At 34.6% G+C, this 17,903-nt stretch overlaps 2 protein-coding genes across 2 annotated transcripts; both read left to right on the top strand.

The window, feature by feature from the left end:
* Nucleotides 1-19: 19 nt before the first annotated feature.
* On the top strand, nt 20-5,883 carry LOC306877828 (ras-related protein Rab-25-like). The gene is made up of 5 exons (XM_079429813.1): nt 20-294; nt 2,245-2,440; nt 3,477-3,670; nt 4,753-4,833; nt 4,990-5,883. The coding sequence occupies exons 1-5, from the start codon at nt 258-260 to the stop codon at nt 5,115-5,117; spliced, it is 636 nt and encodes a 211-aa protein (XP_079285939.1). The 5' UTR covers nt 20-257; the 3' UTR covers nt 5,118-5,883.
* Nucleotides 5,884-6,809: 926 nt separating this feature from the next.
* Nucleotides 6,810-14,976, top strand: rab11al (RAB11a, member RAS oncogene family, like). Its single transcript, XM_079429514.1, has 5 exons — nt 6,810-7,199; nt 9,248-9,443; nt 10,947-11,140; nt 11,448-11,528; nt 12,826-14,976. The coding sequence occupies exons 1-5, from the start codon at nt 7,160-7,162 to the stop codon at nt 12,963-12,965; spliced, it is 651 nt and encodes a 216-aa protein (XP_079285640.1). The 5' UTR covers nt 6,810-7,159; the 3' UTR covers nt 12,966-14,976.
* Nucleotides 14,977-17,903: the final 2,927 nt, after the last annotated feature.

Consider the following 17,903-nt stretch of genomic DNA (forward strand, 5'->3'; position numbering starts at 1 on the left):
CCCCAGGTACGGCACATCTGATAGCGGAACTGCCAGGCTAAATAACAGGGCTAGTTCCTTGTACAAACAACTGAACTGTCCACCATAAACGGCGGGGTTTCATTTGTTCTTGCTGTTTCTCTGCTATTTCAGGTCAGCCACTGTAGCATAGAGAGAAGGAACTTTCATTCTTGGTTTTCCTTGGAATTGGTTGGGTTTTGACTCATGCAGCACTAATCTATATTAGTAAAGGAAGATCTGCTTACAGGACTGACAAAATGGGATCTGATGAGGCCTACAACTTTGTTTTCAAAGGTAAGCGCTGACACTTTTTTTAATGGAGTTGTCATGCACATTAAACAATCTCTGATGGAGCTTTAAACTCTTAGATGATGTTTAGTGATCTGCAAGCATTCATTTCACTGTTTGCATTAGTTGTAGTGTAATGGGTGATATATATAGTCATTAAAAAAGAAAACAGTTATAGAGAAATAAAGCAGCTGGGTTTAGAGTAGAGAAATTGAGTCGAAATCTGATTTCCATGACAACAAGGTTTTGTTTACACAAGGTTACTCAGTATGGGAGGGGAAATAGTTGTATCTGTTAAAGCCCATTGTGAAACTATCATCCGCTAGAGGAGTCCTCAAGCAACACCAAACCACAACGACGACTTAAAATGACCTGCATTATGTGTTGGTTTCATAACAGTTGAACTGAAGCAATAAGAACAGGAAGTCTTTTAAGAGTACCGATTTAAAACATGCAAGATAATGATGGGCCAGCTTTAATATGTTTATCACCTGTGCTGATGGTTTAATCTGAAATTACACACAGATATTTGTACACAAGTTAAAGGAATAGTTTGCCAAAAAAAATAATGCTGAAAATTTACTCCTGCTCAGGTCATCCAAGATGTTGGTGAGATGGTTTCTTCATCTGAACAGATTTGGAGAAATGAAGCATCACTTGTTCACCAATGGATCCTCTGCAGTGAATGGGTGCCGTCAGAATGAGAGTCCAAACAGCTGATAAAAACATCACAATAATTCACAAGTAATCCACACAACTCCAGTCCATCAATTAATGTCTCATGAAGTGAAAAGCTGCGTGTTTGGAAGAAATCATATTTTAAAAAATCAAACAGTTGCTTCCAGCTAAGAGTCTTCTGTCCATAATATTGCTTTCTCCAGTGAAAAAGTTGTCTCATCTGAATCAAAAGAGACATGTGAGCAGATCAAGCATTGTTTACAAGTAAAAAGCAGCAGTTCTAGACATATGTGGGTGGATTTTGATGTGAAAGGACAAAAGAAGATGGATCTTTTCACTAGACGAAGGGTTATTTAGGATTATGGACTCTTATTTTAGCCAGAAGCGGAGGTTTAATGTTAAAACACCTTGATGGATTTGTTTCTTACAAACACGCTGCTTTTCACTTCGCAAGATGAGTTGTGTGGATTATTGTAATGTTTTTATCAGCTGTTTGGACTCTCATTCTGACGGCACCCATTCACTGCAGAGGATCCATTGGTGATGTAATGCTAAAATTTCTCCACATTTGTTGCGATGAGGATACAAACTCATCTACATCTTGGTTTATTCTTGTTTTCTAACCGTTTTTCCTTTTTATTTCTATAACTGCCATTTCTCCTAACATAATATGATAAATTAGCTCCAATCCCAGAAATGTCACAATAGCCCTGCATGGGTGGAGTGTTGATTTTACTCCTGACATGTTTGAGTCATTTTTGTTTACACCTGCAATTAGCTGGGTTTTCATAAGGAGTGTTATATACTGGGACGTACTGTTCATCCAGTGTTGGTTTGTTTTGACAGGATAATACGAGGATCAGACCTGCTTCTGTCTCATGACTTAATGAACAAGACAATTTCGTAATAAGGATGCAGATTTGTGATTGTATACATGTTTTGCCTCTTAATGTTGCACTTGTTGAAGAGTCACTTGCCACAAAAGTCCAAGACAACAAACATGACATTGTAACAAATGTCATCATGAGTTTGTGACTGGCTGATATTTTAATCCACAACTAATCATTGATTTTACACAAGTTAATGTAGCTTAATATACCAAGCAGTGGTGTTGCAAAAAAACATCATGGGATCTGTCACAAAAGAGAAGTTAGAACGCTTTTGGGCCCCCTTCATCACAGGGCCGTGACATTCATGGTTGTTGTTTCCAGATGATTGGCATGACTCAAGTCTGGGTTGGCAGTTTTTCCATATGCACTCATATGCATTTTGTTGCAGTGGTTCTTATTGGAGAATCTGGCGTTGGCAAGAGCAACTTGCTGTCACGGTTCACCAAGAATGAGTTTAATCATGACAGCCGCACGACCATCGGAGTGGAGTTCAGTACAAGAACTGTGCAGCTAAATGGCCTCACCATCAAAGCTCAGATCTGGGACACAGCCGGACTGGAGCGGTACCGGGCCATCACTTCTGCGTGAGTTTAACATGATATAACATTGAAGTACCTGACAAATTGTGGTGCTAAACAAGCAAATATGCCCATAGTTCCCCAAAAATGACAATTATGTCAATTACTCAGTATCATGTTGTGTTTTTCTTGTTTCTGTGGAACATGAAACACTTTTTCAGAAAAGGGAATGGTGACCATAGGTGTGAGCTCAAATAAAAATAAATAACTTTTTATTAGATTTATTTTTCTGTAGTTAATTATTTTCATTTCTTATTTACATTATAAACACTACTGTTGGGGTAGGTGTGATTTTTTTTTTTTTTTTTTTTAAGTCTCTTCTGCTCACCAAGGCTGCATTATTTAATAAATATTGTGAAATATTAGTGCGACTTAAAGTAACTGTTTTCTATTTGAATAGATTTTAAAATGTAATATATTTTTGTGATGCAAAGCTGAATTTCCAGCATCATTACTCCAGTTTTCAGTGTCACATGATCCTTCAGAGATCATTCTAATATGCTGATTTGCTTCTCAAGAAACTGTCATTATTATCATAATTGGATCCGGGACACACTTTTTTCAGTATTCTTTACTGCATAGAATTTGCAGAATGTGTGAAAGTCTTTACAATCAATCTAATGCAAAAATATACATTTATTAAAAATGAGAAACAAAATCGACATTCACTGTATGGACCAGAGCAGTTCGGTGAGGAGACAATGACATTTATTTTAATTGAACCAAATTTCACAGAATGACAGAATTTTAGGTGAACTGTCCCTTTAAGTAGTTTGCTCATATTCTGAATATGTTTGTATGCAAATACTTTTTTGACTGTATGCAAATTGTCATTCATCTATTCTTTTGCAAATTGAGAAAAATGTAATGCATCATGTTTCACCACCCATTGCTTTGCAATTCATTTCTCATCTGTTTTTCTAACCCATCTTCATTATGTAATCTTGCTTATGACAAGGTTTTATGACAGTGTTCTGGTTATTTAAAAAAGGAAGTAAATGGAGTCATCTGATTTGATCTGATCTGTTTTCCTGCATCTCAGATATTATCGAGGAGCAGTTGGAGCTCTACTAGTCTATGACATTTCAAAGCACTTGACGTATGAAAGTGCTGAGCGCTGGCTGAAGGAGCTCTATGATCACGCAGATCCACATATCGTAGTGATGCTTGTGGGCAACAAAACGGACCTGTCAGCAGAACGATCTGTTCCATCAGAGGACGCAAAGGACTTTGCAGGTCATTGCTGAAGACAGCTTATTATTTAATACAGGTTTGCGCAAAATTCAGAGAGAAACTCAAAAGCCTTCATGACAACCCTTCAAAATAAAAGTCCTAACTTGAAGAAATGATAACAAATATATTACTATTGCACAATAGTATTTACTTCTCCAAATGGCAACAACAACATTAATAATAATAATACAATTTATTAAAACAGGTTTTCACTACAACCTGCCACAATAAATTTAATTTCTAACTTAAAGAAATTTTGAAATTATTTATTTTATTATTGCACAGTGGAGTGTAGTAGTAGTAGTAGTAGTAATACTAATAATAATATTAATAATAACATTTATTAAACGTTACTTTTAAGGAAGATTAAAATGCATCATCCATGTTTTAATTAAAAATAAATATAATTTTATTTATTAATAATGAAAGGAAATTATAACTTTTTTTTGACTAGCTTTTAAAAGATGAACTAAATAGTTTTATAATTTGATTACCACCATTTTTGATAGTAAATTTAAGTTTGACATTACAATCTTTTTTTATATTTGTTTTATATTATATTCTTCTCCTGACAGTAAAATAAGCCACATTAAACCCATATAAATGTCCAGTCATGAAAATAAAAAAACATGAAAATTAATAAAAGTGTAATCAGGCACAATGCATTGTATTAATATGATGGAACTTTGAAGGTATTTAATCTGTATTTTGAATTTTGCAGTGCATTGCATGCAGAAATATAAATGAATGTACATTTTACATTTCCAGTCTATTTTTTTAAACAGTGAAACTGCACTGTTAAAAAAAAAAAAAAAAAATCAGTAGAAAATGGATAACATCCTTGCATAAAATTACATTTTCTGTTAAATTCAGACATTTCCTTAAACCCTCAAACACTACACAATGCAAAGCATAATTCAAATGATGCTAAACACCTTTAAAAAAAAAATCAGAACAGAATGTTCCTTCATAGTACATTGGGCAGTATTTTTACAGACTTCTCTTAGCGTGTATATATTATAAAACATTTAGCAAAATCAAACAAAACTTAATCTTGATATTCATATTATCATTCATTTTTATAGAAAAGAATGGTCTTCTGTTCATGGAAACCTCTGCTTTGGAGTCAGTAAACGTCGAGGCAGCGTTCAACACTGTGCTTACAGGTAGCTACTGTTTATTCTGAACACATCATACCGTATTTACATGTACTTTACATGTGTTCCTTGTCCTCTGGGTTTCTCCTCTGCAGTCAGGCTTGAAATAGTGTAAGCACTTCATTATCATAATCACGCTGTCATTATTTGATCTCTTTCTTTCAGAAATCCATAAAAAGGTGAGCAGCAAAGAAGTGACCCGAGGCTCTATCAACGCTGTGACATTATCCCAGCCTAAAGCTGGAGCAGATGACGCACAGGAGGAAAAGAAGGCCTGCTGTAAGAACCTGTGAAAGAACATTGCAGGACTTCACAAAGGGGCCTAAAGGAGTTGTGAATTCAGCAGAGCTATCATTAAGAAAGAACGAGTATGATATAAAACAAAAGGAAATCCATTTCATTGACTGACATAGCCATATATGTATTGTTAAATATTATGTAACAAGTAAAAGATATTTTAACGTTTGTCAGGTTTGACAAGAATTAGTCAATTTTAATTAATTTTAATGTTTTCCCTAAATGTTCCCTCTGTTTTTCTTTGTATTATTTATGAAATGTCATGCCAAACTTTTTTTTTTTACTTAGATTTATTAATTTAACAGACTTTTTTTTAATCCAAAGACACTTGAGGAATACAACAAGCTATTCATCTTACTCAAGTTATTAATATCAACAGATGCTGGAGAATTAACTTTATCACTTTAATTAGCGTTAGATGGAGGAAAGAACATTTTTCGATCTGCATGTTCATCTTCACTGTTTGGTTTTTAATTTGATTTATTCTACACATCTAATGAAGATAACTGGGAAAAAAACACACATATGGTTAAGAAAGTTATTTGAATTATTTAAGAGTAATCAGCGCTAATTTAATATTTTGTGCTAATAAAATCTATATATATATATATATATAAAGGATTTATAAGCAAAGTGTTGATTTGTATCTTCATAAATGAATGCTGATGCTGCAGGTATTATCAGCTGCTGCTGTTAACACGACATACAGAAAATATATACAGCGTGTCATTTTCCAATAAGAATTAAAGCAGAAATATGTATGAAAATGTCTGAATTGGTTTTTTTTCACAATGAGTCTCAAGTGCAGTTTGCAGTTTAACAGCAACGAAACATTTATGAATCATCATTATTCAATATAAACAGAATAATAAATATGAATTTAAGGATAAGCTTTCAAATTATTACTTGGAATATTAATTGATTTGACCAGTTTGAATTGGAGTCTTTGCAATCATAATTGCTGGATTAATTATGATTATTTTTATTAATTAGAACTTTAAAAGAAGTCTCTTATGCTCATGAAGACTGCATTTATTTGATTAAAATTACCATAAAATAGTAATATTGTGAAATATTATTTCATTTACTATTTTTATGGTCATTTTAATCAAATAAATGCAGCCTTGGTGAGCATAAGAGACTTATGTACAAGATTTAAAATGTTTTTGAAAGAATATATATTAAATTAAATTTATAATTTATATTGAAGTGATATTTCATGTTCAAACACTGATTACTAATCATCTGAGTAATTCAGACCCATAAAAATGATACATCTGTGCAATTTAATTTTAAATGCAGCAATTAAAATGGAATTTAAACGGCATTTTCAGTTCAGTCACTGAATGATGCACAGCCGTGCCTCCTCATTGCCGCCTACGTGGCATTTTCATGTCCCGTCATCCTCTGTAAAGCATGAGTGAAGTCACGCTGTGGAATGTGGAGGAGCTCACCTGAAACACACCTGTGATCCCGTGTTTTCCTCTACGCTATTTTTCTAAAGTAATAACCAGCTACCACGCTTTTTATTATAGCCTATATGTTTTATTCATATATATATATATTGCATGACAACTACAAAAGACACACCTGTGACTACACACCTGTACGGAAGCCCGTCAAACATTTAATTGGGTCACAGAGGTTCACGCGTGTGATTGACAGGAGAGTTGGCCAATAAGATCATCGGAAAGGCGGGGCTACATCTCAGCACAATGACGTAAGTGTTTGCCTTAAGATGAGACGGCAGGGCGAAACTTGGTTGACGTAGCCCAGCAACATCGTATCAAAGTTGATTAGCTGTAATTTGGGCTAATCTTTAACTATAACCGCCGACAGAAGGAAATATATTGTATATTATTATCGAGTCTTCAACGTGTAGTAATGAAGCGCTCGTGATCGACTGATGCGTCTCATAAACAAAGTTTCTGTGACGTCGAAGTAAATATAACAACACCTTGTGGTTCTCCAGAAGAGCATAACATCTTTATATATGAAAACACGGACTTGTTAATAAGCCGGTAAGAAGATTAAAGCCATGACGGGCAGAGAGGACGAGTATGACTATCTCTTTAAAGGTGAGCACCACGGTACTTTCTGCACTTATGAGCTCCTGCATGTCGTCTTCATGTGCTGCTTGTCACAGGATGTCGTCTTTTTCTATTCTAAAACACATATGCTCATATCCAAGATGAGATTTGCTACTGTTTCAAGCTGGTCCAGGTTGGTCAGTCGCTGCGAGACCACCTTGGAGCAGTAAAAACCCAGCTGGTCACACTGTCTTTGGCAGGACAAGCTGGTTTTTGGGTCAATGATCATCTTAGGGTCAGACAGAAGCAAGTGCCATTTTACCAAAACACAGCTACTGTCTTAATATGGATTTTCCACCAGGGTAAATGCATAAGCAATATAGCAATTGTACATTTTAATAATTTCTAAGTGCTATTTTGTTATTAATTATATAATGCACAACATGACTGGCTTCTGGCTTTTATAATTCTCGTATAGATCATACATTTGAACGTATGACGTGGAAACAAACAGTTTGGACGTTTAATGCACATGGAAAATAGGAAAGAAGTATTTTGTGTGGAAACTGATTTAGAATTTTCCTTCTATAGTGTGAGCATTATAAGCAGAGTTAAACCGGTAAGACCTGTATAAATCAGGTGCTTCTCAGGATGGCGAAAGTGTTAAAAACTCTCCTTTGATCTAATGAATCTGATTCAGAAGATCACTGAGCATTCATTTGTTCTATTTTGACATATAACCAATTATTCGAGATTGAAGGAGAGCAAATGTAAAAGTTTGAGAATTTCCTTTAGTAATTGACTACTAAAGTGAATACTAATGATATTATTTTTACTAATCTGACCTCTTTGATATCTGCAGTGGTAATGTCCATCAATTTGACACTTCCATTACTCGAAGTGCTGCCCTTGACCATGTGTTTAAGCTGTCCGTGGACCTTTCGCTGTTTGACCATGAATCAATCAGTGCTGTTCAATCACCGCTCTGCTCCTTAAACAGTCTTTAAAACAAGCAGACTTTAAGACTTTTTTTTTTTTTTTAAGTCTCTTCTGCTCACCAAGACCGCATTTATTTTATCAAAAATACATTAAAATCAGTAATATTGTGACATATTATTACTTCTTTTAAATAACTTTTTCTTTTTGAATATATTTTAAAATATAATTTATTCCTGTGATGCAAAGCTGAATTTTTAGCAGTCGTTACTCCAGTCTTTAATATGACAAGATCCTTCAGAAATCAAGAAACAATTATTATTAGCAATATTAAAAGGTTTTGCTGCTTAATATTTACGTGCAAAATGTAATGCATTTTCTCAGGATCCTTTTATGAATATAAAGTTAAAAAGAACAGCATTTATTTGAAATGGAAATCTTTTGTCATATTATAAATGTCTGTATTGTCACTTTTGGTCAATTTCATGCATCCTTACATTTACATTTAGGCATTTAGCAGATGTTTTTATCCAAAGCGACTTACAAATGAGAACAATGGAAGCAGTCAAAAAAAAGAGCAATGATATGCAAGTGCTATAACAAGTCTCAGTTAGCTTAACACAGTACACATAGCAAGGTTTTTTTTTATTTTTTATTATTATATAATAAATAAAAAGAAAACGGAATAGAGCAAGCTAATGCTTTTTTTTTGCTTTTAATTGTACAATAAATAAAAAGAAAACAAATAGAATACAAAAAAATTAGATTATTACATCCTTGCTGAATAAAAGTATTAATTTCTTAACGGTAGTGTAACTGTAAATGTAATTTCTCAGCAATATGTTTAATTTTTTGCCTCTGTCAATACGTTCCCAGTATTTCGTAAGTCTACCTGTGTGGGTGAAAAAGGGAGTTGCTCTTCAGTCGTGCCCTTTTCATTCATTGTCAAAAGCTTTGTGGAAACACACCCTTTGTGTGTGAAATATTCAAATCTAATTGCTGTTGTGCAGTGAAGGGAGGCCGGTTCCTGCAAGCGCACAAATGGAATCTGCTTACAGTGTCACGTGTGTATCCAGGACAATAGCAAACACAATAGTGTTTAAAAGCACCATAAAGTAGAGCTGGTTGATCTGACGCATCCGTGTCCTCTTCATCCGCAGTGGTTCTGATCGGCGACTCGGGTGTGGGCAAGAGTAACCTGCTCTCTCGCTTCACCCGCAATGAGTTCAACCTGGAGAGCAAGAGCACCATCGGGGTGGAGTTTGCTACACGCAGTATCCATGTGGAGGGCAAGACCGTCAAGGCCCAGATCTGGGATACGGCTGGACAGGAGAGATACAGGGCTATCACATCAGCGTAAGTGTCTTCAAAGACTACTTTAAGTCCAATTGTTTTGTGCACCAATTTAAGAAAAAATTAATTAATAAATGTAATTATAAAATAAAAATATAATTTAATTAATAAAATAAATGGAATATAAAAACTACAGTGCGTGCATAATTATTATAGGTAAATCAATACTCTTATTGCATTGTTTTTTTCCAAGAACATTTCACCAATTTCAAACCAAGCAATCAGTCAAACTACCATTATTTTTTTATATAGTCATTTATAACTGGAAGTTAAAAAAAAAGTCTTACACTCTTAAAAATAAAGGTGCTTCAAAAGTTCAAAACTTCATTTTTGGTTCCACAATGAACCACTCAGTCAAAGGTTCTTTAAAGAACCATCTTTTCCTTACCTTTTTATAATCTGAAGAACCTTCTTTCACCACAAAGAACCTTTTGTGAAACATCTTCAGATGTTAAAGGTTCTTTATGGAACCATTTAGATAAAAAGGTTCTTCTGTGGCATCGTGAAGCACCTTTATTTTTAAGTGTATATTATACAGATATTAATAATTATTAAGCAGGTTTTCCTTTACAGGTACAATTACTAAGATTGATGTGGTTTGGAATTTTTTAAATGTGTTTGGAAAAAAAATGTAATCAGAATCATTTTAATTAATTCTCATTTTAAAACAAATAATTTAGTTTCTAGGCCTGCCAGTTAAAAACATGGATGTATTATACATGTAAAAAATACACTTTTGTCAAGACGATTTTGATCTTACAATACAATACTCTCACAATACATTAAACAAAGCCAAAATAGTAAGTTTATTTTAAATTATTTCTTCTAAGACATATGATAATCAGTTAAGTACTGTTCATTAGCCAGAGTAGAAATATTTATTCTTCTTAGCTAAAAATACAGAATTATGAACATGCATGTGCTCTGTCCCTGACTAAATATGTGTAAAAAGTTTTAAATATTGTATTTTACTAAAATAATAATATATAAATAAATACATGTGTGTAAATAAATGAAGTACCTAGAAGAATAACACAGTGCAGAACATTTTAAAACCAGTTGCTTTTATAATTATGATAATAAATTAAAATTGGTTTTGCATAGTTAACATTACTGGACGTGACTGACACTGGAAGCCTCGCACATTCAAGTTAAAAATAGCTGGTCCTGCTCTTATGTTCAAAATGTAAGGTGGATAATTGTGCCAGATTCCTAATCATTTGAGTTTGCTTTTTACTGTATAGTACAATGGGAGGATGTAGACTCCCGTCAAGTGGGAAGTATTTGAATAATAAAACAACAACACCGTTTGGCCCCTAATGATGTACACTCAGATAAGATAACGACTTTAATAACAGTAGTTTTATTTCACATGACCAGCCAAATTCTCTTGGTAATCGCACTATTATTGGGCACCTTAGATCGTGGAATAAACGTGTTATTTGTGTGTCTTTTAGTTTCTGAATAATGAATGCATCTTTCAAACGTCTGTGTATGTGTTCACAGGTATTACAGAGGTGCCGTAGGAGCCCTGCTGGTGTATGACATTGCCAAGCATCTGACCTATGAGAACGCCGAGCGCTGGCTGAAAGAGCTGCAGGATCATGCTGACAGCAATATTGTCATCATGTTAGTAGGGAACAAAAGTGACCTGCGCCATCTGAGGGCCGTTCCTATGGATGAAGCCAAAGCATTTGCAGGTTAGTGTTATGAGGACTTTATTAGCTAGTTTGAACTGTAATTATTCAAAAAGTTCTATAAGTAATGTTTTTCTGGCAAATCAAATGTATAGAATGACACCTGGAAACACTAGACTTGTTCATATAATTTACCCAGATTTCTATAAAGGAGTCAGAATATAGTTATGAATTGTATTTAACTAAATATTTCACTGTAAAAATAACACCTTTTGTGGTGATAAGGTTGCCATCACCACCCCTGTTTATGATAATGTATTTGGTAAGCTATATATATTTAAAGTCTTTTATATTTTTGTGTGTTTTACAGAGAAGCATGGACTTTCTTTCCTGGAGACCTCAGCGCTGGACTCCTCTAATGTTGAACTAGCCTATCAGACCATTCTTACAGGTCAGTCCTGAGCAAATCATTTAGAAGGATGAATATCACAAAGATTTTGAAGGTGAATCTCATGAAAACTGTGAAGAACATGTACCAGTCATTATTTTTTTTTTATTAAGAAGATTCTCATTCTCATTACTGTAATGACAAGAATAGTATTTAAATGGCAAAGTATTTATGCATAATTTAGTATATAAAAATGTTTTTAATTTTAGAGAGAAATGTGATCTAGTTATTTTTTTTATTAACTGGATGTTTCTGACATTCAGTTCTGCTCATTTTATGCATTCTGAAGTTATGCTATTTTATGGATAAAAAATATGCATAAAATATACCATATATGCATCAGAAAAAAAAGGCTCAGGCACATGATTTGTGTCCCACTGTTGCAAAGTTAAAATGTACCATTTGTGGTATAAATGATTGAAATTTGATGCTTTCCAAAATCTAATCAAAATTGTTGTTGTTGTTTTTGTTATATATTATTAATTTATTATTTATTACAGAACGGACTTGTAAGGGTAAAGAACAGAATATAATTTTTTCCCCCCTTGAAATTACTAATAAAAAAATTAAGGGGACCAGAATCATAAAGAAAGTTCATCCAGAATGTAATTTACTCAAATCATGCAAATTATGACACAATGTTTTTGTTTGTTATTAGCTATTCTTTTAAATATTTGAAAAAAACAGTAATATGTGAAAAACTATTCTCACTTGTTTTTTACAGTAAAAAAAAATCAACACCAAAAAATAAAGCATAAAAATACAATTAATTTAAAAATAATTTAAATAATATAATAATTTTGTCAGATTACAGTAATGAGAGTTTGGGGTTGGGAGAATCTGTTTAATTAAAAGTAACCTAAAAAACAGGATACTCCTTTTTCCTTTTTAAGGAAAAAAATATATCTATTTTACGTTAGACATTCTTGACAGTTTTTGTGAGATTCCAAGGTGTTTTTGTGTGCTATTGAGTATAACCTCTAGATGGCGTCAAACCCCACGCCACAGATATCCTCTGCTTTTCCTGTGAATGAATGAAACTGTGTTTTGAGGTCAAATTTGGAAAGTTTGCCACGCAGAAATAGTGATTTGGTTTTTTGCAGTTTTTCTTTTTTTTGTTTGGCCTGGGAAATACCTCTCTTCAGCCACACCGTGTTACACGGTTACACTGTTCATTTCCATGCGTCATAATGAACCACAGCTGAAGTTGTTGCACTGCCAGTAACACACCTGAAAGGTCACGTTTATCAGGCAACACTCAGTCATGCAGATCTTTGAATGCTGCCTCTCTCTCACACAGAAATCTACCGTATCGTGTCCCAGAGGCAGATGTCAGGGCGTGGTGATGACGGCTTCTCCCCCAACTCAAAAGTGGTTCCCATTACCGTGCAGCCCACACAGAATTCGGGCAAGCAGGGTGCCTGCTGTCAGAATAACTGAGCTGCTGCAGCGCCACCATGGGATCTGGGGAAAATCAGCAGCTTTGTTGGGCTGGGCTGCAAGGTTGACCATGACTGAGCGTGATGTGATGTTCTTAACATATGTAACAGACATGCTAAGTTATGCCCAGAATAAGTGAGTGATAATCTTCAAAACTGGAGAACAAGAGATGTTGAAATTGAATGGATGAAGGATTTTCTCAGAACTGAGAGTCCATGCTTCTTGTTTCAGACTAATTAGAAATGAGCAGTTAGCTGGGACGCTCAGACGTGGCTGCTCTTTTTATTTTATTCCTGCACTTTTTGCCACAGACAGTCTGCTTACAAACAATGGGCTGAAGAACAAGAACAAGTGTTTAGAATGCGTAATGCTTCTAAGTATCTCTTGAATGGTTTCTGATCACAGTGGGGATTCACTTCTGAATCATATATTTTTTTTCCTTTAGTGTGCCAGCGCAGTAGTCGGACAACTTTTCCATGCATCTCAACACCTGTTTGCTCAATTCTTACACTGTAACGGCATCTCTTGTATTTATTGAATGCAAATATGATCTTGTTGTTCTATGGTGTGTTTTTTGCCATGCTTTTATCCATCACTAGATTATTGATCGGATTTTCTCAAGGGTTTCTCCTTGCAGTCATGGCACTCGTTTGTAGCTGGGAGCAGTTTTCTGTGGATCAGAGTAATGTTAATGGCTGTAGTGTTTAATAAGAGTATAGTATATTCAGATTTAGGGTTGGGAATCGTTGACCATTTCTTAAATTATCTGATTATTTTATGACTCTTGGTGCGGTTAACGGTTCTTGAACGTATGCATTCTAAATCTCTGCTATTGTATACATAATAAAATATGCAAAATAGAACCACTTTAAAGTTTTTGTTGTCATGATGATGCAACTTATTTATTTTCAGCTGTGTATTAAAATCAGCATTGAACTTTCAGGCATTTTTTGTTTGTTTTGTTTGTTTTTCCAACCATTTTAAAGTATGAAAACGCACCATTTGTGGTATACTTGTCACTTGTGTGGTGCTTTTTCTCCCCTAAAAATGATAATTTATCATTATTATTATATTAATTTATGATTTGTTCCATGTTTCAAACATTCTCCATTCTTTCATTTTTACTTTAAATGACTAAAAATGAATTAAAATGCCAGAATCATAAAGAAATAATTAATCCAATCATAATTGTCAAATAATTTACTCAAATTAGGACACAATTTTTGATTTTGTGTGAACTCTTTCTTTTAAATCCCTACGATTCCCGTCCCTACTTGGAGTACAGATGCAGGTCAGATGTCTTGTTTCTGCTTTATGACTTTATTATGATGGAAATTTGCATGATTAGTTTCGCTTTAGCTGGTTTCTGGGTGTAGTTTTTGACTAATAGCTTTTTTTCTGCTTGCAAAATGAGCGGCAGGTGGGATGCAGTTCACTAAGAGGAGCTTCTATGATTGGGTACATTGACCATATTATATTGCAAGGCAGAGGAACTGATGGCTTGTGATGTACTGCTGAGGTTTTCTTACTGGAAGTGAATTCCTCACTGGCCACCCTTGTTATCTGCAACATGTAACCCGAAGAGCAGCAGGTCTCTCGAGATCTCACTCTCTGTCCTGGCTTTTCTGTCTTCTACGGCTTTTGGTGTGGTTTTATCTTTGCATATGTGTTCTGCGGCGTTTAGATCCTCCTCGCCTCAGGATGGGACAGCTGGGGTCGTGTTTTCAGCTTTATGTCTTGTCATTTGTTTAAAGACACAAGGTGATTCCGTAAATGCCTTGCCTGTTAAGATTTATGCTAATGCCATCAATCTGTTATGCTGAATATCAGCCGTTTAGCTGGAGTCGTTGATAATTACTGCTTTGGGAAGATTCTGTCATCGTGCCTGTTCTTTTCCCAGTGGGGCTCCTGAACAAAGAATCTGAATACTGCGAATACGTTTTCAGTGATCATGAATGGTTATCAGCTGTTGGTTTGTTTTAAAACTTGGGTGAATAAATTTTATGTAGACACTTAACTTTTTTTTTTTACAGGGTTCCCACATTTTTTGACCAGTGACTTCCGCTTGAACCTTCCAGTCATTCTTGAATATCGGATAAGGAAAAAAATCATCGTATAGAGATTGCACCCACAAAGAGCAATTTCTAGTTGATGAAATATTTATGAGCTTTTTGAAATGTTATTAATTTCCATGACTTTTTCCAGGCGATTTAAAAATTCCGTGACCGTGGGAACCCGTGAACCCTTCTGTCTTTAAACCTTTTGGTTTTGTTTCAAATCATCAGGTGTGCGAGCAACAGAATTCAGGGTAGCAGTGACAAATTATTCAGTTTGTTTTATTAGAAACATTTACAATACAATTTCTCGAAAAGAACCAAAAAATCAAAACTAGTATGGCATAGATACATTGATCAAATATCAAAAATGAAAGTCACAAAGAACATGTTCTAAGGAAAAAACCTGCAGTTTGCGTGCCCCGTGTAGACACGATACTGAATTATGAAATCAAAACGACTCGTGGAGTATCGGCTAGCCTCGTTTATGATATGGCAAACCCCTCATTTATCAACAATAAATTGAACACTAGTACCAGGAGATGCTTGACCAAACTAATGCACTAAGACCACTATGAGAGCTGTATGAAACACTTCTACTGTGCTGGAAGCTACCAAATACAGACTGTCGGACCGGAGTAACTCATCCCAAGCGAGGTCACATCAGTGACCGTCCTAACCCCCCCCCCCCCCCCCCCCCCCCCCACCCCATGTTCCTGTCTGACTGAAATTGAAACCACTACACAACTATCATTGCCACCACAGAGCCAAAACAAAGTCGAGATGCGTGTTCACCATGAAGTACTGAGACTATGCTTCTGTGTGTAATCTTGTAAACAATAGTTCACCGCTTTGACATGTTTGAGACACTCTCGGTATTAATGAAACGCAGTCATCAGCCCTTGAGTGCAGTTTGTACATAAGCCTCATTTTGTATGTGACAACAGGTTGATAGAAGTTACATGCAAATAACGGTATTACTGTGAATGTGCTTGAAATCTGCATTCTGTTCACATCTGTAAACAAATATGATAACGGAACATCTGATTTGTTGAAAAAAGTGTTTGTTTTTTTAAGTTTTGTCATGCATATTTTTAAACGATTTGAAATCGGAACGACGTTACATGTAGCTGATTTTTGCTTGAATTATTACTACTGTATGCGTGTACTATGCACAATCATTTTTCTGTTTCACCCTGTTATACTTCAGCCTGTTATCGCTTCATAACAATTGCATTTAAAACCAAAGCAATTTAATATATAAAAAAGGAAGGGACCCTTTATTCACTCAGCTATGAGGTGTTAAAGGATGAGTACACAACACTTCTAGTATGCAAAAACGCGGTATTGAGGCACAAAGTTGAAGTGACTAAAATACCCCCGAATGCTATAAAATATTTCTGCAGTTATCCCATTGTTAACGCACACGTTACGTATCTGACGTTTTAAAATATAAGCCTTTGAAACCCCACCCCTGTTTTTTTTATGCTGTCAGAAGTGTGGATTTTTCTAACTTTCATAAATAAAAATTCTATAGTTTTAATCATTTTAGTAGAAATCAACTTCATGCGTTTTAGAAATATATTAACTTTTTAATTTATTAATTAAAAAACAAAACGTCTTGAAGTTACTTATATGTTTGCTTCATTAAAGATATTCATAAATAACATCCAGATACTGACCTCTTCCTCTATGAAATAATAATGCATGTTAGCAAAATAGAATCTTACGAAACAGCTATAAGACATTTTAAGTTCCTTTTAAGTTGCTTTGTATAAATGCTGTGAGGAAGAACCTAAGCAGATATGGTGGTATTTCTCTAGCCATGAAATTCAACTTAAAGCTCACTTTTGATAAAGAAACAAAAGGCAAAATTAGACATTGGTTGGGTGGCCATTTTTACATTCAAATACATTATTTGCCCTTTGTACTATACTGAAAGGCATTATAATTGCTTAAGTGCATCACGTATATGTTCTCTGGTGATTCTATGGAATGGATGCTGCAGCGGTTATAGATAAGTACGAGCAGCTTCACTATCTGCTTTGTCAGAACATATAAGGGTATATACTGTTCACCTAACCGGGCGCATAAAAAACTCGGAAAATATCAACAAGGCTAAAAATGCAAATATATCCGTTATGGGAATGCAAGGTACAGTTCAGCTCAAAAGTTTGCAAACCCCTCGAAGAAGTTTTAAATTGCATTTTATTTTATTTTTAGTACATCCCTTACAGTTTTTTTTAAATGAGGCGAGACACTTCAGATGGTTTTTTCATGCGCTGGTCAATTATGACACTTTAGGCCTTACGTAATGCGTAGTTTCAGACTAATGGAAAGAAAACGTGCAAAATACACATTTAAGTATTTATTGTATTGGACTTTATCTATTTGTAGATTTCGGTTATAATATCGTTAAAATCGGCTTTTCTCAAAATGAGTTTTTCTCCTTAAAGTTTTATTCCTATCCATATTCTGAGCTGTTTTACAGATGGGTTTGCTAATATACATTCACCTTGTTCTATAACAGTTTTTTTCCTAAAAACATGGTGAATATTAACAGTTGTTTTTCTGACTTGCAGAGTGAAAAACAACAACAAAAACACCCCCCTGTAAAATCTTTTAACTCTAATATAAAACAATAATTTTTAATCTGGCTCTATCCAGTGTTTAGATTCCTGTTCTGGAAATGTATGAAAAATTTGTGTATATTTAATAGGATAATGCCTCATTTGCATATTTCAACAACATTTCAGAAAACTTGAAATAAAAAAATCGAATCAATCAACTGGAGAAATATATATTTTTTTACCCCGTTCACCTGGAGTGTCTCGCCTTAATATTCCACAAGACAAAATTGTTCACATGCCCTTGTTTTCCTCCT

The sequence above is a fragment of the Barbus barbus genome (assembly GCF_936440315.1).
Source record: "Barbus barbus genome assembly, chromosome: 12".
Lineage (NCBI taxonomy): Eukaryota > Metazoa > Chordata > Actinopteri > Cypriniformes > Cyprinidae > Barbus > Barbus barbus.